The following is a 24,083-nucleotide window of genomic DNA, read 5'->3' as shown; positions in this document are numbered from 1 at the left end:
TGCTTATTTAGGTCATATAGAGGCATCAGTATTAAACTGAGACTGTTTCATAACCTTTTACTACATGTAGGTACAGTAATTTATAGAAGTATTAAGTTTACTATTAAGTAAAATTGTTTGATTTGTGTACTGCTTTGCAGAAAATCTGCAAAATGAATGATGCATGGAGCTAGTTTTAACTTATTCATACACAGCTGGTAGTTTAGTCTAGCTGTTTATGGAAAAGAAAAGAAGTAACAGTTTGGCTACACACGTTTTTAATCATTTTTCAGATTTTATTATTATAAATATTGAGGGAGAGTTTCATCTCTTTAAGCCTCGAAAAATTGAAACTTGTAAGAAGTTGAGAGGGAGAGCCCCTTTTTGGGGAACAACAACTCATAAACATCTGAACATGAAAAGGAACCCCAACTAGACATTGTTGTATATATACATAAATGTATATATATATATATATATATATATATATATATATATATATATATATATATATATATATACATCTTGTTTTTATTGAGGTCACAGGCCCAACAGGTCGAGAACTTCTGTTTTAAAGCAACAATCTCGACGATCTCGTGTCACCTGTTTGACATCTGTGGATTTGTACTTGTTATTGAAGTTTCCTCATCTGCAGTCATCTATCATTTCTTTATTTGTTCAGCCATGGTAACAGTTTACTCGCAACGCTAGCAGAGACAGCAAAAAAAGGAACGCTGCTTCACGCACAAGTGAGTTGAGGAGAAGTCTGTTCATCTACCCTCACTGATGGTACAACCACTGCTGGGTGATGGAAAACGCATCACCGACTGGGCACCGCTTGTGATTTTTCACATCCAGTTCATAATACAGCAAAATCAAGTCAGTGCCACAGTGTTTCCTCATTCGACACAATAGATAATGACTTAACAGACACTGATTATTACCTAAATTAAAATCTTTAATCATTTAAAAGGTGTTGTGTATTAAAAAGTGTGTTTTTTCTGTAAAATGTAAAATGTAACTCGTCACTTAAGTTATGAAAATATATGTAGCATAAAATGGTAATACTGTACCATATACAAGAAAAGTACAAGCAGCTCAAAATTGAACCTGAGAATAGCACTTGATTTAACACACTTAGTTACATTCTATGATTTGGGGCTAATTATGTGCCAAAGAAATGTTCTCAACCATTGTGGCAAAGACTGTGAGTCACTCGACCATCTACTGTAGACTGTTTGACATCTGAACATCCTGCGATGTCTGGCACCCTCTGCTGGACTCAAGTGCTCTCACTTTTTTAAGTCCAGAGTAGGAATTAGGTCAAACATCCGTCCATGAGGGAGACTTCAAATTACCCCAGAGCACAATCTTGACTGTACACCTCCAGTTGTTGTGTTAGTCTGGTCTCAGGTGGAGTGTGGGTTAAGAGGAGGAGGCCTTGCACTGTTGTCTTTAGAGCTTAGAGCCGGAGAGCTAACTGGCTTCACTCTGGGGGTCTCTGGGAGAAGTGACGCCAAAAACAACGGACAAAAGAGTGAGAAACAACATTAGGGAGCTCGAGGAATGCTCCGAGAGAGAAATTAATAGAGGGGGGGACAGAGAGAAATGGAGGAAGAAGGGAAACGCAGAAAGGGAGCATGCATGTGAGAGCTTCCACAGGGAGCTGAGAACAGAGGCCCTGTTGTTTAGCAGCCACAGGGTGCCGACAAAACACCTGGCAGAGAGAAGGAGAAAGGGATGGCAGAGCTCAGGGAGACCAGGGGGACATTAGCGAAAAGAGGATCAGGGAGCTTGTGCTAGACTGGACTGTGTTTTCTAAGTGTGTGTGCTAATGAAAAAGAAATAAAGAGAAAATCAGATGAATTACAGGAACATCATCTTGTGTTTATCCTATAAAAATATGCCTGTGTATGTTCCTCTGTCTGGGCAAACAGGCAAATAGCTAATGGGAATAAGTGCATGTGTGCTTTTGTGCACGCTGTAATCCCCAGTCAGGGTCCCGTGGGAAAGCAGTGTGCGAGTGTGTTTCCTGGCCCCAGCTGAAACGTGACTGAGCTCCAGCCAGGTCCTCAGCAGCTCCGCCAGGCTCCGAGCCGCCACCACCGCTGCTGCTCCTGCTGCTGCTGCGTAGCACTGGTTTCCTGTGCACATTCCCCACCTCCCCGGCTGTGTTTTTGTTGGCCCAGGCAGAGGGGTACACAGCTAAAAGCCAGGGGTCTTGGAGAGGGCTTCCATACTCGTCAAGGCCTAGAGAGCCCAGAGAAACTCGGTTGGATGTAGCTGGTGGACCTTGTGGGCGGAGGGTTGTTGTGTTTTTAGTCCTAGTAGCAGTATGGCTCTTTGAATGGCAAAGTCAGTCTCTCGGTAGGTCAGTCAGTCCACCAGTTTGGTCTAAACTGAAACATCTCAACAACTATTTGGATGGATTTTCATGACTTTTTGTTCAGACATTCCTGACTAAGTAGAAGGTAACATGCACACCATCTTCATCTCTTTTTCGGTGCAGAGAATCAAATCCAGTAAAATAACTCATCTAATAACATCTACCAAAAGGTTTGGTCCAAAAATGTTTTCATGGTTCTCAGGTGAGAAACCCAAATGGTGAACACAATAGGTTCACATTTGTGTTTCTACATCGACAACTCAAGCATGAATTGCTATGAAATTTCGTTCAGACATTCATGGTCCCATCAGGAGTTCTAATAACTCTGTGATCCTTTAAGTGTTCATCAAGCGCCATCATCAGGTCCAAACTGTACTTTATCCAATTCTTTATTTACGACCTGCTATAGTAATGACTCTCCCATAAGCCTGAATTAAAAGGATGCATATAGTAAATAAACATACCCGTTAAACATCAGCATGTCATTGTGAACATTTTAGCTTGCTGATGTTAGCATGTAGCTAAACCATTGGTTCTCAGTGTCAGTTCATTTTCAGGGGTTGCCAGACGGCTGTGGAGGAAAACAACATATTTTATTATTTTATATAGATATAAAGCTGTGAATGTCATCTAGACTGTCGGGAACACAGGGAAAGGAAGCAGACACTCAGTGTTTCTGAACATGTACATAAATACATTATTAATACAAACTAGGCCACTCTCAGTCACACATGGTTTTAAGTTGAACAAACTCGGCATTAATAAATAATTACCATCTTACTCGCTGTGCCGTGTCTGTGCATCTGTTGTTGTGATTGGCTGTAAAGCGGGAAATGAACTCAGTGGCTGTCGTACTTGTTTGGAAACCAATGTTCCGCTCATTTTACCAATTACAATATAGACCAGTTACCCAAGACACACACACACACACACACACAAGATTATTCATTAGATACAATTGTGTCATACATTTGCATTTTTCATTGAACTGTGAGTAAGCAGCCTGGTGTGTGTCGTGCGTGCTTATGCGAGCCAAAAGGTCATCCTACAGGTATGTCTTCATACCTGTGACCCTGACTTTGGCCTTGTCACATAAATCTCAAGAATTCACTACCGTCAGACGGAAAAATCTCTTCATCTCTCCATCATAGCTGCCTCGCATAGCAGCCACATGTTGTGCTTGCATCATGAACCTGAAGTCCTGCAGACTAAACGACAAACTTAGACAGCCAAAGCATTCTTAAACATGATTTATTAAAGCAAACACCACATTGTAACCCTGTGAGTGCAGGTGAAGCTGTCTACGTTTCTACATTTTCCCCTTCGGAGTACTTCACTTATGTTTGATTTCACTGTCTGGCATCCTCCAAGTAACTCGGGAAGTTGTGGTAACATGACTCACAGACTCTGCCGGTACTCACAGATCTAAGGTTACAGTGAATATCCTTCATTTAGTGTCTTTCAGTCTTTGCCCTCTTGGCTCTATATATAGTAGCAACTGCCAGGTTAAAGATTATATGACATGCTATTGGGCTACACCTACGTATACACCCTCTGGTGAAATGATTGAACTTCAAATGACACAAGCGATCTCTGTGTGAGGGAAAAAGCAGATGTTTTTTTTTTTTTACACAAATGTTTATTTCATACAACATTAAATCTCATCATCATCCGCCAGCAGACTTTACCTCATGATTGAAAGCTTTAATGTTTTCTACCTAAACAACTGCTGGGTGTAATTTCCCTCCGGAGGCCTTTCTCTTTGTATGCACTGTTAGAGTATGACTGGTATGAAAGGCAGCGTCATGTGAGCACGGCTCTAAATCTTATCAGCTCTCTTAACGTGACCACTGAGTGATAAATGATATCAGTGACGGGAGACGTCCGCATGCTGCATTTCTTTCTCTGCCAGCTTTAGTGAAATTTCCTGAGTCCACCCAGTGCAGTGAAAATGTGTTTCCTCTCAAACAATAACTGCAATAATACACTTTACCATTACTTGGTACATAGGGAATGTATCCTGAGGCCATGAGTCACGATGGATATCCCGGTGGTGACTAACATGTTTGTTAAAAGTTCCATGTTGTGGTAAATACTCAGGTAATCCTCTCTAATGTCTAAGTGTTGGATGAACTTACAGCTAAAGTGATAAACTCTGTCAGATTATTTCAGCCAAAATAAGCTCCCCTAATCACTTAACATTATATTGTCCTCTGTTGTGTGTACGCTAGTTCTGTAAAACCCTGAGACAACTGTGGAATCTCTTTCACGTGCGTCTGTCGATCCCGTTCTTGTGGAAACCTCGAGGTGAGATGAAATCATTAGAGTTTGGCGGTCAGAGGTCGACGTCGCTGTGACCTCGCAAACACATTTATGGCCCAAACCCAAGAATTCATACACTTCTTGTGACAACATTTTACACAAATGTCTAATAGGACAAAATGGAGTGATGACATTTTATATACAAAAGGTCAAAGGTCATCTTCACTTTTTTGCCCATTATTCAAAGTCATAACTCAAAAACAGAAGCTCAAGCGTACCAGAGTCCTCCTCATCACATCCAGATCTTCATCCCTTCACCACCACTGGCGTCTTCCTGAATATTGGATCCGATAATCAGCCTGGCCGTTAGTCAGCTGACCCATAGTATACAGTGTACACACATATGTAAATGTAATTTACTTTTACTTGTACTTTAGATGTTTCAGTACATTTAATATCGGCTACCTCAAAACTTTTATTCAACTTTTTAAGTATCAAGTTGCTTCTTATCTCGTGTGGCCTGTCCTCTTCCAGGTCACCATGTAGGAGCGGTGCCGTGTGGCTCGGGCACAACTTGGTGATGCCTCGACCTGCTCAGTCGTCCTCCTGGATCCACTCTCTTCACAGATATTTTATAAAGAATAATTCACTTCTATCAGACATTCTATCAATGTAACATGCAAACTATGACTTTGTTGTTCTGTTCTGTACGTGCAACATCTATTGCATGTCTGTCCGTCCTGGGAGAGGCATCCTTCCTCTGTGGCTCTTCCTGAGGTTTCTTCCATCTTTTTTTCCCCCTGTTAAAAGAGTTTTTTTCCAATATGGGAAGTTTTTCCTCACTTGGATCAAGGGTCTAAGGACAGAGGATGTTGTTCACTGTACAGATTGTAAAGCCCACTAAGGCAATGCGACCGTCATTATCAGGCTGTATAAATAAAATTGATTTGATCTGATTTTATTTATTGTATGAGTGACTTTTACTTTTACCAAAGTAATATCTCAAAATGATATTTTTAATTGTTCATTTCCCTCTGCTCACCTCAGGAAGTAGAACAAGAGGAAAATAGGACATTATTGAGTCACGCTCTCCAGAAATTTCCATGGCTCAATTACAGCCAAATATGCACAAAGTGAAATATTATATATGAGCTCTTGTAGTTTCAGCAGATTAGACACAGATTAGTGACTCAGTGAACCCTGCGAACTACGTTTTCTTCAAAGAGGCTGAAAAATCCCTCGTCTTCAACCCAAAATCAAATGTTTTCTACTTTTTACAACACTAAGAGCAGACAGATAGATCAATAAATTGGTATTTCACAAAGAAATCATTGAGGAAATCTCATGTAACTGTGATTATCAGGCTATATAAATAAAATTGATTTGATCTGATTTTATTCATCGTATGAGTGACTTTTACTTTTACCAAAGTAACATTTCAACGTGACATTTTTAATTGTTCACTTCCCTCTGCTCGACTCAGGAAGTAGAACAAGAGGAAATTAGGACATATTTCAGAGACTCTCTCCAGAAATGTCCACAGTGCAATTACAGCCAAACATGCATAAAGTGAGATTTTTTTATTTTTTTTTTAAGAAAACATCTCTATATTAGCTCCTGTAGGAAACATGTTTCCTTGAAAGAGGCTGAAAAATCACAAGGCAGAGGAAAGGTTGTTTCAATATTCTTTTGATAAATGCAGATAAAGTGTTCACACTTGTTTATGAACATCCATCATTTGTGCTGAAACAAATGGAAGTGAAGTCAGCCAAACAGTTTGTTTTTATTGTTGTTTTGCTTTTGGTTTTGCTCTAAATGGCAGCTATCATGATGATTCTCTCAGTTTCCTGACTTATCGCATGCAGGGTGACAGGAAACCTATGAGACGATGATGATGGTGATGATGGTGGCGGCGGTGGTGGTGATGATGATGGTGATGATGGTGGTGGCGGCGGCGGTGGTGGTGATGATGATGGTGATGATGATGGTGGCGGTGGTGCCTCTCTCCGCCCTCAGCAGGAGCAGGTTGCGTCAAACTCGCTCCTCCTCTCTCATCCATTCGCCGCTGGACGCTTCTCATCCTCGGGAGCGCGGGCAGGTAACGGCGATGTCGCATTTAATACTCTGTTATGGAAACAGCAGCGAGGCTTTCTTTCGTCTGTTTGCTGAATTTGACACAGAGTCATGTGAGATTAAAGGTAGGCTGTCTGTCGGAGGGGCTGCTCGGGGACATGGAGGATGTGAGAGGGGTGCTGCCCGTCCCTCCTGTGGCAGCCGCACTTCACAGGATTGTTTTTAATAACACGCTGCGTGTTTTAGCGATAGCCTGATGTTGTTGTGTCTGTAGGGGAAGGTGTGTTGTTGTGGTTGTTGCTGTCTGTTGTGTTCAGTCTCGGCAGCAGGCTGCACGGAGGCTGTAACAGACGCTATCACGCTGCACCGCTGTGATCAATGTGACGATCAATGTGACGCTGCAGGAAGCAGCTTTTAAACTCAGATCGATCAGCTGTGAGGCGGTGGAGTCCTGTGTGTTAATGTGTCTGTGTCTGTCTCTTTCCGTGCGTGTGTGTGTTTATAAATGCGTTTGTGGGTGTGTGCGTGCGCGTGCGTGCGTGCGTGTGTGTGCGTTTGTAGAATCGAGGCTGCGTGGTTCAGGTTTTGTGGGGGGTGCATGCACAGACTCATGTCTGGATCCAGGTCCTTCAAGGCTGCTTGTGTTGGCTGTCATTCTGTATTATGTGGTATTTAACTGTCGTGTCTTCATGTCAACTTCTTGTTGTTTCCTGGTCAAACCGATAGATATGTGTGGCATAGAGCTCAAACCTTTACTGGATTGAGGGGCAGCTTTTTAATGATCGATTTGTTGTTTCAAGCACATGTGACAAACTCTGTTTCAGCTTCTCAGATGCAATGATTTGCTCCTTTTTTTAAAGTCACATATGGTCATAAACCGAGTATCAGGACTGCGACTAATGTTTATCTTCATTGTCGGGTAGTTTTTTGATTATTTTCTCTTTTTTTGTCTTAAAAATGTCAGGAAATGGTTAAAAATCGGTGATCCCCAAAGCTCAAAATGACGTCCTCAAATGTCTTGTTTTGTCTTGTAAGTTCAGTCAAATTGGAGTAAAGAAACCAGAAAATATTCACATTTAAGAAGCTGTTACTACATGATTTTGACTCAATTAATTATCAAAGTTGTTGGCAATTAATTCAATGGTCTGCAGCTCTACTGAATGTCTTTGGGTTGACTACAACGAATAATTTGAAGACCTCAACTCAGGCTCTGGGAAATTTAAAGCAATATTATGCAGAAATTGCCATTTTTTTCTGTGTTGAGTGCAACACCATTGTCATAAATACAAATCCCAGGTCTGTAACAATAGCAGACGTAATGTAGGTGCTAACTAAAAACAAAAGTCATTGCGTCAGAACAATGTTACGTGTTGAAAACTTGTATCATGAGGTAATCATGTTTAACTGTGATCCTACCCTCTCACTGAAGTTACATAGTGCAGAAACAAGTGATGGGGGGCGGAGTGGCTGAGACAGAGGCACCATTCACCCTATTACAACACACTGTACCATCAACTGGATTTTCAAGCTGTTATTTTAAGTTTAAAAAGTTACATAAAGTTGCTTCATAGCATTTTTTCTGATACTTCACAGACCACCAGTTAATGAATGAATCAAATTAATCAATAAAATAACCAGCAGATCAACCAGTAATTAAAGTGATCATGAGTTGCTCTCTGGAGTAGTTCATTTAGATCAAGCGTGAACATGCAAAATGCTGCTTTGCTCCCCCCGTGTGTCCTTTAACGTCTTGAGGGTCTCAGCTGCTGTTTGGCATAAATATGAATAAGGCATTAATGTTTCAAGAGGTGAGGTCTTTATGCGAGCCCAGCAAACACTCACATGAAACACTCTTCTCCTCCCCTCAGGATGGAGGCCCTGTTAAATGAGTGGCTGATGCGGGAGGAGTTCTGGCTCCCGCCTGGTATCCGCTGGAAGGACATTGAGATGAAGGAGGACGAGGGCCGCTTTCCTCTACCCAGGGATCTTATCTACACCTTGCCACTGGCCTTTGCCTTCATAGCCCTTAGACATGTGTTTGAGAGGTGAGCCACACCAGCCTCCATCACAGCTGGATCATGAAATCACAGGTGCAGGATTTACTTTTCTTACTCATCTGCTGTGTTTGACTCACTGGAGCAGTAAGTTTTCAATATTTATGGTGGACCTCCAGCTGTGATCTTAAAGATATAATATGTAATATTTCTGCATAAAATGTCTAAAAACGACTAGACCTTTGTTATTTATTTTGTTGTGTTATGTACGTAAATGTTTCCATTAATATTCACTGAAAGTCACTGTGCGTTTCATTAGGTCGCTGGTAGGGAGGGAAATCTGCAATGAGACTGAACTTAGGGTGAATAAAACTTTGAAAAACATTACCTCCTCTTGAACATTTGTGCCTGGGTCAAGACAGATAGCACTGTTAGTTTTTTAATGCTGTGTTCAGCTCCAGCAAAACAAGATTGACAGCGGGACAATTGGTGTTTATCCGCCCCTAACGGCCAGCCTCGAGCTAAAATTAGTGAGCAGTGGCACACATCGTGGGTGTGTGTGTCTGTTTGTTTGAATTCAGGACAACGCTGACTGTACTCAGAACTCATGGGGGTCTCCGGTTCTCTATCTTTTCCCCCTTCTCCTCTCTGTAACGTAACGCAGATGAAGTGAAGTACATTTCCCCTCCAGCTACAGTTGGCAGTCAGCATTACAGAACATAAACACTCGACAGTGGAGGTCACCTCTACAGATCGCTGCTCTGAGAGAGATCTCCCCTCGTCAGTAAACAGCTCTGGATCAGAGCAGAAACCAATGTGACTCCGGGTGTTTATTCCTCCAGAAGCGAATATGTCAAGGAAACGGTGAAACATGATGGTGACTTATTTGAGTCTGTTAAACAATGCATAGTAGTCACATACATCCTGATACTGTTTAAGGCAGATGCTGGACTAAAAAGAAAAATGCATCCACTATAAAATTATAGTGGATGAAAGACAACAGTACAAACACAGTGAGTGGCCCAGACAATTAAAGGACAGCATTAAAATCAACCAACACCACCCTCATGATCTAATCGAGTCCATAGAGTCTTTGAGTCTGTCGACAGGTAAAATATTTCCTCTTCCTCTCCTCTTCACTTTGTGCTGGCCATGCTGGTTGGCTGACAGGCTGGTTTTCTACCGTCTAAACTGCCTGTGTGGCTCAGGATAATGGCTCCTTTACCCTTCATTAGTGCCCCCTGTGGATGGAGGGTATAGATCAGACATGCAGAGGGAGGCAAGCATCATGAGTAGACAGTTTTTAGCTGCTGACTGTGTAAAAGCCCTCTCTGCTCCCAGAGGGGCTGAGCTCAGCCTTATAGAATGTGATGTAGATGTTGGAGGAAAAGGAGGGTGTTAACTGTGATATAGCAACAAGGAGGGTGGTGCTTTCTTTATAGATGACGTAGCTTCAAAAGCACACTGCACTTAGTGGATTCAACTTTCTATAGTGAATACCTACTGATTCACGGTGCTAAGTACAGTAGAATTCAACATCCGCTGCAACTTCTTGTAGAGCGATACCAACCACTCTGAGCTCAGATGGAAAAACAAACTTTAAAGTAAATCCCCAGAGGGGCTTTTTATGAGAATCCTGCTGAAGCATCAAGAGACTTCTGAGACAGGGTCAAAACATCTCTGTTGTCATGATGAGAGAGAATCTTTTCTTCAGTATGAGATAATGACAACGGGCATACCTGGAAAAAATGTGTTTGAGCAACAGCAGGTGGATTGTAGCCAACTCTACAAGCACGTACCTGCATTTAAGGCTGCATTTACATCAGGGAGCAATTAATCAGTATCGGAAAATTAATTTCAATTAATTTTCCAAGCAGAAATGCAAAAAAAAAATGATACTTCCAGGTTCCTAAATGTAGAATGTGCTGCTTACATAATAGTAAATCAAATTGACTTGGTTTTAGACTGTTGGTCGTGCAAAACAACTCACTTACATTACAGTGAATACTTCCATTAAAACTTACATTACAGTCAATACTTCCATTAAAACTTACAATATAGTCAATACTTCCATTAAGATGCTCATATCCAGGGCTACTTAACATGAATGAGAATGTAAAGGTTCACTGTCCCGCTCAAGGAGGTTTAATTAATTCTGTGTAAAAACGACCTGAAGGGGCACACTGAAGGTGAGGTTCGCCCAGGTTGTCATGCAAGCTAGGATCGCCACTGCACATTAGATAGATTTTCATCAGCAATGATGGTTGTTTCACGGTGTGTTCATGTTCGCGGGATCACTTGTGTTTACTCGCATTACATGTGCAAGTGTTCATTCGCCACAAACAGCCAGATTCCTTTACTGTGCATAAACTGTAAGCTAGCAAGTAATGGTAAGCACAGGGCTGTGTGTGTCTGTGTGTTTGTATTCAGGTCAGCTCTCACTGAACTTAGCACTCACCAGGGAATCCAGTTCTCTGTCTTCTTTTCTGTCTCTCCTCTCTGTAATGCTGTAAAGTGTTGTGTAGTGAATACATTTCCCCTCTACATCTGACAATGGAGGTCACCTCCTTGGATCACAGCTGCAGTCAGGTTGATAAACAGGAGTGAAGAAAAATCCATTTTTAAATCCCGAAAATTAAAACGTAATCTTTGAGCTCTCCTCCTGTTAGTAAACATCAGGATCCGGTGTGACTCTTGGTGTTTATTCCTCCAGAAGGTCTGGCGAGGTGATGTTTTAAAGTTTTATTCATGTTAAGTTTTGTCATATTCACAGATTTCCCTAGCAACCGCAATCCTTGTGAAACACACCATTACCTTGAGTATACATTTGGATTTCTCTGGGTTTGTTGGAATCATTTGGGATAAAATTAAGTACACAACTCAATGAAAAATAGAACAAAGGTCTAGTTGTTTTTATACATTTTAATGCAGAATTAGGCTCAGACTAGAAGTATGCGACTGTAAATTGATGCTGAACAATAAGGCTGCTGTATGGGCCAATTTCTCATCTTGCCTGCGCACTTAGACTGTAACTGGTTTTGCTGGTAGCAGGATGAGTATTGAGGTTGACCTGCAAAGACGTGAGATGTATGACAAGATAAGAGCTTGTGTTTGTGTGCATTCCCTTATCAGCTACCGTATTACCTGGGTGAAAGTTGAGAGACTGCAAGAGCTTGCTTGACACGTATGATTAGTAGCATTCATCAGGTATCTATTAGCAGAATAGCAACGTTAGATGTGCTGGTAGCAGAGGACGAGCCAGTGAGTAGTAGCATATGGTGAATGCATCAGGCACCTGTGTGTGAATGGAGGACAGTGAAGTTGTTTATGTCTGAGGAGCTGTCAGTCAGCTGGAAGGTTAGAAAAGGTGTGTCTTCATTTGATCATCCCGGGCCGCAGCTGTTTCCTGTACTGAGGTAAGGGTGTGTGTGTGTGTGTGTCTGTCTGTCTGTTAGTTAGACACTCCTGTAACCAGAGACGATGCTTGTCTCAGTGTAAAGCTGTCCTGACCTTCTCATTCTCTCTGATCTCTCCCCCCCTGCCCACTTCAGCATGATTATCTCTGATCTAGAGTTACACACATGTGATTATGCACGTGTACACACACACACTCAAACACACACACTCAAACACACACACGCATATGTATCAGAACATCTCTCCAGTGCTTATCACATTGTTGTTATTCTTCTTTGTCTCTCTGTGACACACAGACACAGACACACACATGTGCAGATCAAGTGTCTCTTGATGCCCTATCAGCTAATGACAAAGTCAGTCTCGCCAAATGTCACAGTACGCCCATGGGAGCGGCTCTGCAGGCTGTCAGGAGCAGCATAATGAGCGATCTTGTTGCCGTCGCTCTGTACTGTACTGTTGTAGGATCACATTGGACATCTGTTGATGTCTTCTCATATTAATCCCTCTAGAATTATAATCCAGTCTGTTGTGCTATTAAGACCTTTTTTCTCTCCCGTTCTCTGGTTTCAGGCTCATCGCCGTCCCATTAAGCAAATATTTAGGTGTGAAGGACCAGGTTCAGATTCGAGCCGCGTCCATCCTAAAGCTGGAGACCTTCTACAAACAGAACAGTCGGCAACCATCGCAAGTTAGTATTCATGTTCTGCTCTTTTTTATTTTTTTTATTCTATTTAAGTTCCCACTATTTTTACATCTTGGTTTACTCACTAAAATCTCTGAACTGGATAGCTTTCATCTGGATAGCTTTCAGTTATTGCTCTGCACTCACGGCAAAAAGCTTTACGAGCTGCAGGAAGCGCTCTGTGGACTTTTTGTGCCCTGAGTTTCACTTCACAGGCTACATACAGGCAGCCCTTATCTTGTTGGGGCTGTGCGTGGCATGAGAGGAGGATCTGCAGACTATATTCATCTGTAGTCCCTGGACAGATGCTAAGCATACCTCTGCCAAGGCCCGACAGTCCCCTTTAATCCAATATCGAATAAAACATACTAAATCTGCTTGATCTGGATATTCATTTGGATTCGCATCAAATTGTACTCACTCATAGATACCAGCCAGCTAAATACGCCTGATTCTTTCCATCAAGATCCATTTATCATTCCCTGAGAAATCAACAAAAATGTTGAAAAACGCCCTATCTTGCAATGTTAACGAAATCCTGGATTCATCCTTTTGTCCGGATTCTCACCAAAAGATAATGGGATCCATTCTGGGCCGAGACCCATTCTCCATCCAAGTTTCATGGAAATATGTTCAGTAGTTTTTGTTTAACCCTGCTGACAAACCAACCGATCAAAAAACAGACATGGGCAAAAACAAAATCTGGCAACATTAAAGAGGTAAAAAAATATATATATGTATATATATGAGATCAGAAATTTAAAGGTGACTGGAATAATGTATAATGCAGAGCAATCATAAAAAGAGAGGAGAAAGTTACTGTTAGTAAAGCCTATCATACAGGACCTCCATCAAACTATTAAACATGTGATTTTAAGTAGTTTTAGCACCAATATTACATCAGTTCACACAACATTTCCATCATTATTAAAATCAGAATAACCAGTTTTATGATAATGTACAATTTGCTTGATTAATATAAACGTACTTTTCTTGATCCTTGGTGTCACTATGTCCCCCACTCTTCTGATACCAAACCTACACCCCTGGTTACAGTGGGAGGAGATAGAACTGTGTCTGAAAGTGGTTTTTCGTGTCAAGCTAGTGCATGTCTCCACAGAGATAACGCCGCAGAGCAGATGCAAAGCTTCATGGGAGTTCTCACCATGAGCCTCCCTCTCATAATGCCTAGTGTGTCTGTAATAGTCAGGTGCAATGAAGGAAAATGCGTGACTGGGTAATGCAAGCTCGTCGAGGCTTGCATACATATGCAAACCGAAATGCAGAAAGTTAAAAGATGGATGTGTAGTAGAACCTACACAGTCTCAGTTAGTGTGTTGTGAGTGCAGTTGCATCTTGGCTGAAGAGTGTGATTGTTTGCCAGTTTTATTTGATTTGTCTCAGAACAAGGAACTGATGAAAAGAAGGAAGTCTCCAGACTTCACCTAATTCATGAGTCATGCTGAATCTTAGTGGTTGATGTGTTACAAAGCTACAATGCTTAGTCACGATACAGGAAATTTAAATGTGTTGTTTTAGGTGTGAGAAAAAGAAATGTGAGAAAATGTTTCCTTCTTTAAACAGCTCCACCTTCCTCATGCTGTCTGTCCTAGTCAGTTATCATTATCACCTCATATTATCAACATTTCCTTCTGTGGAACTAATCAGAACCTGTGCATCAAAAATAGCTTAACAACAATGTAGCTACTGTGCGATTACAAGTGTGCACAGAGTATGTTGTACTCAGGTGTACAGGTGTAGGCGAGTTATCAGAGACGTGCAGGTTCACATGGAGATTCTTCACCCTGCTTGTGGTTTCGTTTGGCATTGCAACACAGATGTTCCTGTGCAGACGCGTTGTGCTCTGCACCTGTCTGATATGTCATGACATGACCTGGCACATTAAATGAAAACGCACTGCTCCGTGGGAACTATTCTATGTTGTGTATCTGTATGTTCATGTGCATGTACTTTCATCTTACCTGTGTGTACTGACTTGTTCCAATGAGGCCTGGACTAACAGCAGCAGAAGATAAAACAGAAATAGCTCTATATAGCTTGTCCGACGTAATCCAAGTCTCTGGAAGCCCTGAGATCCCAAATGGATGTGTAAAGATGTTACACACATTTACACACTTCAAAAATCTTCACTGTAGCCGCTAAGCTAAAAGTGTTAGCGCTCACTCTGTCTTAAGTGGGTGCAGAGGCTCATTATGATCCTTTTAAGAAAGAGCAAATAATCAACAAAAATTCTTGTAATGAAATAGTTACACAGCTGTTTGGGAGATCAGCACGGAGCTCTGGTTCTTTCACATGTGAAATATTTTATCTCGGGGAATAAAACATGTTCATTGTCTCAAGCGAGACAACTGTATATGTGATCACCTGTCTGTGTTTTTTGTATTCAGAGTGAGGTGGTGAGCTTGTCGAAGCAGTGCGGACTCTCCCAGAGAAAGATCCAGACCTGGTTCAGACACCGAAGGAACCAGGACCGACCCAGCAACACCAAAAAGTTCTGCGAGGCCTCGTGAGTTTTCATTTTCTCGAACACTGCTGTGTCTGTCCGTCAACAGCGCCTCAACACTCGAAGTGAGACGGTGTAGATTTTCACATTTTAGTCGTTTGAAATGATAAATGGATGTTTCAAACTGTCAGCTGATCAGCAGCGAGTTGACTGATGTCGTGTTACATGATGTTGCGTGGTTGATGCTTAGTTGATGCTTAGTTCGACGTGCATTTCTTGTTTTATTTTATACAATGGATCTTGAGAAGCCACATTTTTATGCAGGTCTCCTTAGCAAATAATATCCAAAGTCTCATTTTCTGGTATAAAATGCCTTATTTAAAAAGTCTGAGCCATGTTTGTTTTTATTAAGACCTAGATTTTCTTTCTAAAAGGGACAGACACCAGAATAATTTAGCACATTGAAATGTATTCATGTGCTGCTGTCCAATATGCCTCTGTGACATTTCTCCAATTTGTTCCTGATGAAAACTAATTCACTAGTTTGAATTAGCCTCTAACAAACGATGGTGTTTATTTTTATCTGTGCAGCTGGCGTTTTGTCTTCTACCTCGTAGCGTTCACTGCAGGGCTCGGCTCTTTAATTAACGTAAGTCTGTTAGTCACTTTCTTTTCTTTTGAAAAAAGGAGCACTGCTTTAATACAAATATAACGTGTTTAAAAAAAGAAATGATGATTTTGAGTATCATGATTTTGTGTGGTTTGGTGGTTGTTTGATCTTCCAGGCTCCGTGGTTCTGGGATCACAGAGAGTGTTGGAGGGGTTATCCCAAACAGGTGAGCAGAACATAGCATGATTTTAAGTTATAGTGTTGATGTTGTTAATAAAAACTGTCCGACAGTATTTCAAGAAACAGTCTAGCCTGATTTAATAGGTACCATTGTGTGTTTTTGTTCCCATATCAGAAATGCTCATCATCATCATCAGATCACTACACTGAAACAATTAGTAGACTAATTGACTATTTTTTCCAACTGAAAATTAATCAACAGTTTTGATTTATCAAGCTTTTTTTCAAGCTTCTCAAATGTGAGGTTTTGCTCATTTTCTTTGTTCTTTGTTTTTCATTTTATGTCATTTTAAACTGAATTTCTTTGGCTTTTAACTGTCAGTGGGACAAAAGACATTTGAAAGTATCACTTTGAACTTGCAGTGGCCATTTTTCACTTTTTTCCGGCCATTTATACACTCGAAAAGTAAATGACAGATTTATTAGTTGTGAGAACAATAGATTCTCAGCTTTAATACAACAAAATTCAACCTTGTCTCTCACGCAACTAGGACGTACACTTGCACACTTGCACAGAAGGAAAAACAATGGCTGGGAGGGACCCAACAAAACAAAGGCTTTAGTCTGTGTTCAAAGATTTCTCCACAGAACACTTTCTGACACATTTTGGTCCGTACACTCCACCCACCCACCAACTTTCATCTGCATTCCTTCGCTTCCTTTTTGACAGTCGGCCTGAATGCTTTGGTGTTTCCAGGTTTTTTTTTCAGCCTGAGTTTGAAAAGTGAATATCACTGCTGCGTCGATAACAGTTAGTTGTGCCTGCAGGTCGGCATTCCTCCGGGGGGGACAGCCCCTTCCTCGTGGGGTCATGTCCCTGAACAGAAAACACTAGAAAAAATGCAAAGCTCTCTGTATCTGCTGTTTGACTGATTGCAGCTCCTGCAGACATCACTGCCGCTGACCTTATGTCCTTCTATGAGGTCTTGTGGCCTCTGATAGAGAGAGAGGGTGTGTGTCTTCCTGCCGCTGCAGCGCTGCACACTTTGAATGCTGTGTGTTCTGTGAGAGGTGTTGAGATAGTACACTACCACTTTCTTTGATCAAATACACTTCCTCTTTAGACACACTGAACTGCAACTTTCTCACACACAGAACCAGAGTGAAGTTGTAAATGCTCAGTCGGGTGGAATCCTGTGTAGTTTGAAAGGAGACATTTTGTGCTTTTTTCGTTTCTTTCTTTTCCTTCAATGTTTTATAGAGTTTGTTTTGCTTTTAAAAGATCTTGAAAGTTAAAAAGATCAAGGTCCGCATGAACAAAAGCTCCTCTCTCCCACAGAAAACACTGCTCCCGAAGCGCCTCGTCAGTAGTCTCGCCTTTAATTGCGTAAATTTGTGACATCACACGACGTCACCATGTCACACATTTGCGTAATTGACACCTTACGGCTAGTTTGTCACAGAAGAACTGATTTAGTACAGTTGCTCCGTTGTTGTTAGCGGTGCTGGCTCAGGCGTGTGCGAGCTGACCAATCAGAGGAGGCTGGCTATTCGGGAGGGAGGGCCTTAAAGAGACATGAGCTAAAACAGAGCGTTTCAGACAGTGGGGGGATTTTTGAGCATTAAAGCATGTAAACCTCCTCTAGTAGTAACCCAAAATAAGATTATGACCTTGAAAATGAGCATAATATGTCTCCTTTAAGACAAAAGGCACTTTTGGGGGTCCCATTACCCCCCAAACACCACAAATCACTGGATGCAGGAGGAAACAAAGTCACTGTGCAATATCAGTTCCTTCTTCTCTTTTAGCATTAGCATGCATGTACACTATGTTTTCCCGAGGCTACACAGATACAGGATGATGGAAATGTTTCTGTTGCAGCCACAGACAACTGGATGAAAAAACTGACTCAGTGTTTCTCTCTTCCTCTCATTCTGTAGCCGGTGGCCGAGGCTCATCACTGGTATTACATCTTAGAAATGGGCTTCTATGTGTCGCTGCTTCTGTGTGTCTCCGTGGACGTCAAGCGAAAAGTGAGTGTGAGCGTCAGTCTGATCCAAATGTTGTTTTTCTCTCACTAGATTAAAATTAATACGGATTATGCTCTGGATTATCTGCTATTACATCATAACTTTGTGTACTTTTGCTCTCTATTTGAAATGGAGTGTTGCAGGATGTAAAATATTTAGTTAGAGAGAAGCACATAGGCTACCGTCATTTTGACTTAAATAAACAAAGTAGAAGGAAATTGATTGACTCCAGAATTACAGAAAATAATCACTGTAGTTCATCTATTTTTCCTGTTCATGTCTTTTAAGGAAAGTATTTGAGACGATTGCTGCAGCTTTCTTAGGCAATTTCCTAAATTATGTCCGCTTAGGTGGTTTTGTGTGATTTACCAGAAGCTCCAAGCTGCTGATCAAAGACATTTAAGCTTCAACAACAAATCACTCAAGACATCATGTAAATCTGCCGTCCCACTACTTTAATACAAGTGATGAACCAGACCACAGACGGAGAGCTGCTGAAGTCTCGGTTTTGCTTCTTCATACTGTGTGGTCTGCGTGTGTGTTCCAGGATTTCAAGGAGCAGGTGATTCATCACATCGCAACCATATTCCTAATCGGTTTCTCCTACTGTGCCAACTTTGTGAGGGTTGGCACCCTGGTGATGCTGCTGCACGACTCCTCCGACGTCCTTCTGGAGGTAAACCAGCCGGCTTTCACAATGAAGAGGAAAATCTCACAGATCTGAAGATATACTTGTAGTTAGAGAAAAGGGAAGGAGGAAATGCAAAATGTGTCAATCAAATGCATCGAAAGTTGAATTAGGTGCGTTGAAATGCCAAAAATATTGCACAAAGGTCACAGGGAACTTGACTTGAGTACAGCCATTGTTTATTTGTCTCTGCGGAAGTTTTCCTGTTTTGAACACATTGTGACCCTGCATCTGGCATGAACTGAGCTGTCCACAGAGAAGTATTATGGGTAATGGTACAAATAAAAAAATACCCTTTGTGGCTGTAAAATGATAACCAGCAAGTTCTTCAGCGAGACAATGGGCCCATTGTCCTCGGTTTTATGAGGTTGATTTTCCCGTGTGTCACATTTCACCGATAACATCTGAAAATCAAGACTGGCTGTTCTGGCTCAGAGATGAGGCAATATGTAGAGCGAGTCACGTGAACTCAGGCTTGACTGGGTGTCGTCTGGCACTTTAAGGGACAATGAAACCAGAAAATATTCACGTTTAAGAAGCTAGAATCAGAGAATCATGACTTTTTTTCTTAAAAAAATATTCCGATTAATCAATTATCAAAATAGTTGCAGATTAATTTTACAGTTCAATTAATTGTTGTAACTCTAATTGGCTTTTTGCCCGTGAAAGTCTATGCTGAACTTTATTGCCTGAACAGGTCATTTAGATGATAGAGATCCATTTTGGAACAGAAGTTTTTCATTTCCTTTTAATTTTCAACACTGTTTCGAGGATTTCTACTTAAATCATGACTGGAGACAGCATTTGAAGTATTGAAAATTGAAGGGGTTTCTTTAATTAAAAATTGGACGAATTAAGTGAATGTGCAGCATAATGTGAGGGTAGGGTGGTGAGAGTTAGGGAGACTTTCCTGCAGTCAGTTGGAAGCACTATGCCTCTTTTTGGCCATTCACTATAAATCTAAAGACTGTATCAGTATAAAGCTGAGGATTGTATGTAGAGATGAGTCATAGATACAAGCTGTATAGGTGTTTGGTCACTATTTTTTATGATTATTAATAACTAACAGGTACTTTTTCTTCTGAAAGTCTGCCAAGATGCTTCACTACGCTGGCTGGTATAAGACGTGTGACTCGCTGTTTGTCGTCTTCGCTCTGATCTTCCTGGTGACGAGGCTGGTGGTGTTTCCTGGCAGGTAACACGTCATGTTTTTCTCCCAGTTTGGAATTGACATTTTATTGCCAGATGTTGACATTTCCCAGAAACAAACCAATGACTTAGATCATATTCACACAGCAGCCATTTTCCTCTGACATCATGGTCAGGGTGGGAAGCTTAGTGTTGCAAATTGCTATCATGTGACCGCTTCTTGATTCATCAGCAACTGAAAAGACTATGGAGAGTGAAAATCTGTTGGGACTTGGGGTCATTTTTTCAAACGTAAAACAAGATATTTGATAACCCATTAGCTTCAACTAGACAACAGCTAACGTTAGCATTCAACCATGTCACAGTTTCATAGTGTTATATGATATAAGAAAGGTCTACGTTCATTCTTAAATATCCGTGCATGTCTTGGACACTCATATTTATGACTGGAAGTGAAACACGGTATGTTATCAAACGGTAATGTTAGCTAGGTAGTGGTTGCATGCTAACGTTAGCTAATGGGTTATCAAATATGTTGTTAACCTTTGATAAAGGGTCTGATGTCCCTCCAGAGTTTCACTATCCATCATCTTTTCGGTTTTCACAACTTGAGCGTGATGCCAGAGGAAAGTGGCTGCCGTGTGGATATGGTCCATTACACAAAGCCTCAAACTTTGGCGATATTATGCAGCGGATATTTGGTTTGCAGGTCTGTGTCCTAGTCAGCTTCCACTCAAACTTCAATTTTGCATCATACAAGTCCACTTTTTGAATGTTGTGTGTACTAAGATTTCTCTCTTTCCCCCACCAACCTGACATCACAGCGGGTTTATAGTCCCTTGATTCTGCCAGAAGACGAAGATTTGGTGCTGGAACGATACAAAAACTGACTCGGTCTCACTGTGTTTGCTTCCACAGAGTGCTCTATTCAACCCTGCTGGTGTCTCGAGAATTCTTCAAGCCCTTCTGGGGTTATGTCTTCTTCAATACGCTGCTGCTGGTGCTGCAAGCTCTGCACATCTTCTGGGCTTACCTCATCCTGCGCATGGTCTACAAGTTTGTGTTCATGGGCAAGGTGAGAAGAGTGTAAATGAAAAATGGAACGAGAGTCACGTCTGCACCAAGAACTTGTAAAAACTTTGTTTTCTTCTTCACAGGTGGAGCGTGATGAACGCAGCGACGTGGAGAGTGAGGTGGAAGATGAAGAGGAGGAGCCTGAGGAAGAAGGGGACGAGTGCAGCTGGGAGCAAAGAAAGGGTGCAATCAACTCCAAACTGGCCTCGCTGGCTAACAACTGTGTCCTTAACAACCTGACCAACCAAAGGAATATAAACAGCAGACTGCCCAAAGCCAGATAGTTGAGCGGCCTCCTTCCACATCTACTAAACCGCACTGGAAAAAAAATTACTTCCCATCACGCCTGTTGGAAATTAACTAATTTCTGACGTTTAATGTATATGGCTTGTGTACATCCAACATGGTCCATTGATGATTTAAGATCAGGGTAAGTCTGCATCCTGTTTATCTTGATGAAAAAGGGCGAAGAAGCACAGATTATTGTAAATATGCACACTCAGTATGAGATTAGGAAGAAATGTCATTGATACTGTCACCCATACCTGCATACTGTAAATGTATAACAAGGAGGCACAACAAGGAGGCTGAGGAACAAATCACATGTGTTGTTTTACAGATTTTGTATTAATACTTTTCATTGTACTATAATACATTGCTTGTAAATACATAAGGATTACATACCTGGACTATGCTATAATGCATTTATCCTTTCTTTGGTCAACAAGATAAACTAAATGTTATTTTATACAAAATCAAACTGTGGTTTAATAGGATTGAAACAGAGCAATCTAAAGCTAGAATTTAAAAGTAATTCACTCCCACAGCTTTGTATCCACGGTATGGTTCACTGTACATAGTCTATAAAAAACATTGAATAGAGTAAAATATGTTGATAAACCACTTTATATATCTACTTTTAATGAACTCAACAGGTCATTTTTATGTTGTTTTAATCTGTGGCAGAATATGAAAGGCCATTGCAGAGGTCCCTTATGGATGATAAAGTTATATTTTTTCTGCGATAGGGTTTGATTTTGTCCGTTATGTTTGAGTTCGCTCTTTAGAAAAGATATGGCGCCCCCTGGTGCACAAAGAAGAACATGTCATGTCCATGTAGAGAATCCAAACACCCCACGTCTGATAGAATGATGCCTTTACAAAGAAATGTACTGCTCCTAGAACTACGGACCTAAACCGTGTGTGTGTGTGTGTGTGTGCGTGTGTGTGTGTTTCTACTCTGAATATCATTGTGACCGGCAGCATGATTTCTCAACGAGGTTTTGTTTAAGGTTTGCTCTACTGAACTTTAGTTTTGTGCCTTGGCTGCTGTTTCTTTTTTTACATTATTCTGTGACGAGCACTCAATATTAAGCTGTGTGTGAGTAGGATTACTGAGGCCAGGTCTTACTGTGTCTGGTTCTGATGTTCTGGTAGTGTGGAGGCAAGCCATGAGAAGTATGCACACAGATGGGCATTAGTGAAATATGAGGTACTTTACATAGTGGAGTTGTCTGAAAAGGTCAAATGCTTTTCGGCCCAGATGAACTAAAGTCTTACTGAAATGTTAAGATTTAAAAGTTGATGAAATATTTTGATATGACTCGATTGTATGTATTTAAACACAGTGAAAAACTACAGTAAACTTAGTCATTACCTACATTTTCACAGTTTAGTAACTCTTTAAAGGTGCAAAATGTAAAAAAAAAAAAAATTCTATGTATTGTGTTGCAGACATATCTACTGAAGTTAGCATGCTAACCAGCTAGCCCCAGGCCTGAAAACCCCTTTCTCCCAGCTGTCCAAAGCTCCTGTGCTAGCGTGGTAAACACCATCACTCCCCTGGTAGTCCACCTAGATGCACGGCTAACTGAGCTTACAAGCTAACCGCAGCTGCAGTCATGGATGTATAAACAAGTTACAGCTAACAGCACTTAGCAGTTACTCCGGTGATATGCTGCCAGTATCTGTTAAGAGTATGAATTCAGCAGGTGGACAATTCTCACATATTGCACCTTTTAAGATGAGTGGTTCCTGTGTATACATACACAAGATTTTATATAAGAACAAGTGTGATAGGAGTAGAAGCAGGATTGTGTCTGACTCTGAACAGGAAATAGCACTGGGGCCCACAGCACACAGTGGGATTCAAGTTATAGACCACTAAAAGGGCTGATCCACTGAATAACACTCCCACGACCCCCACTAGAATACTGCTTCTTTTTTAAATTAAAAACAGATGGAAAAACATGAAAGTTTTGTGGATTTGTGTGCCCAGTTGAAAGGTTTTAATAAAAGACTTATATTGAATAAATTACCACTGGTGTCTCATTTCAAACAGAGACTTGACTTTTCTTGAGTTTGTGTTGATTTGAGAGTTTTCTTATGAAACAGCTTTTCATTTTTTCATACAAATCATGACTTCTTACACAAAAAGAAAATTCTCTTTTTCATTCATTCATTCATTCATTCATCATTTATACAGGGTGACCCAATGAAAGCAGTTACTCTATTTTCCATGGGTGCTCTGTGCCTGTAGGACAGTAAAAGCAAAAAAATACATTAAAAGCAAAGATGCATTCAAATTAAAATCGTACATATCAATATAATCAAACCACACCACAAAGTGTCATTGTCCACAGTGTTCCAGCATTCTCCTTAACAACTGAAGTAGGTGGGGACTTGTTTTAAAATGTAAAAAACAACACAACTTAAACCATCTTATGTTTCTTTTTGGTTGTTTCTCTATATTTTAAAACAAGTCCCCATCTACTTCAGTTGTTTAGGAGAACACTGCAACACTGTTGTCCTGTGATGCCCCAGCAATGTTTTGTGGACAACGAAACTTCACCCTACTTAGCACCTACATGTGGGTGAGTAGATGACTATGACTAGATTTTAATTTTTTCGGGAAACTTTTCCTTTAAACTGATTAAAAGGGATCAGTATGTCCAGCCTTGCAAATTTCTGTACAATTTAAAAGGTAGTTTCCTAATCTCAGTATTAGTATGCTGGCTGTCCAGGGAAAATCTTGGGAGCTAGTGCAGCGCTGATTGATCTATAACTAAGAGGACTGTGGTGTAATATACCC

General features: G+C 41.0%; 1 protein-coding gene across 1 annotated transcript; it reads left to right on the top strand.

Annotated features, from left to right (window-relative positions):
* The first annotated feature begins 8,569 nt into the window (after positions 1-8,569).
* On the top strand, positions 8,570-23,346 carry cers4a (ceramide synthase 4a). Its single transcript, XM_073476528.1, has 10 exons — positions 8,570-8,745; positions 12,685-12,802; positions 15,205-15,323; positions 15,852-15,909; positions 16,046-16,096; positions 17,992-18,084; positions 18,629-18,757; positions 19,858-19,964; positions 20,837-20,993; positions 21,076-23,346. Exons 1-10 carry the CDS (start codon positions 8,570-8,572, stop codon positions 21,274-21,276), a joined length of 1,209 nt encoding a protein of 402 aa, XP_073332629.1. The 3' UTR covers positions 21,277-23,346.
* The last annotated feature ends 737 nt before the right edge of the window (positions 23,347-24,083 follow it).

The sequence above is a fragment of the Pagrus major genome, chromosome 11 (genome assembly GCF_040436345.1).
Source record: "Pagrus major chromosome 11, Pma_NU_1.0".
Taxonomy (NCBI): domain Eukaryota; kingdom Metazoa; phylum Chordata; class Actinopteri; order Spariformes; family Sparidae; genus Pagrus; species Pagrus major.
This window is presented reverse-complemented; position numbering and strand designations above follow the sequence as displayed.

Excerpts from the sequence above, each read along its gene's own strand:
- cers4a (XM_073476528.1), top strand. The coding sequence starts at position 8,570 with ATGGAGGCCCTGTTAAATGAGTGGCTGATGCGGGAGGAGTTCTGGCTC. Across the intron at positions 8,746-12,684 it reads CTTAGACATGTGTTTGAGAG|GCTCATCGCCGTCCCATTAA; the intron begins GTGAGCCACACC and ends CTCTGGTTTCAG. Across the intron at positions 16,097-17,991 it reads GGAGGGGTTATCCCAAACAG|CCGGTGGCCGAGGCTCATCA; the intron begins GTGAGCAGAACA and ends CTCATTCTGTAG.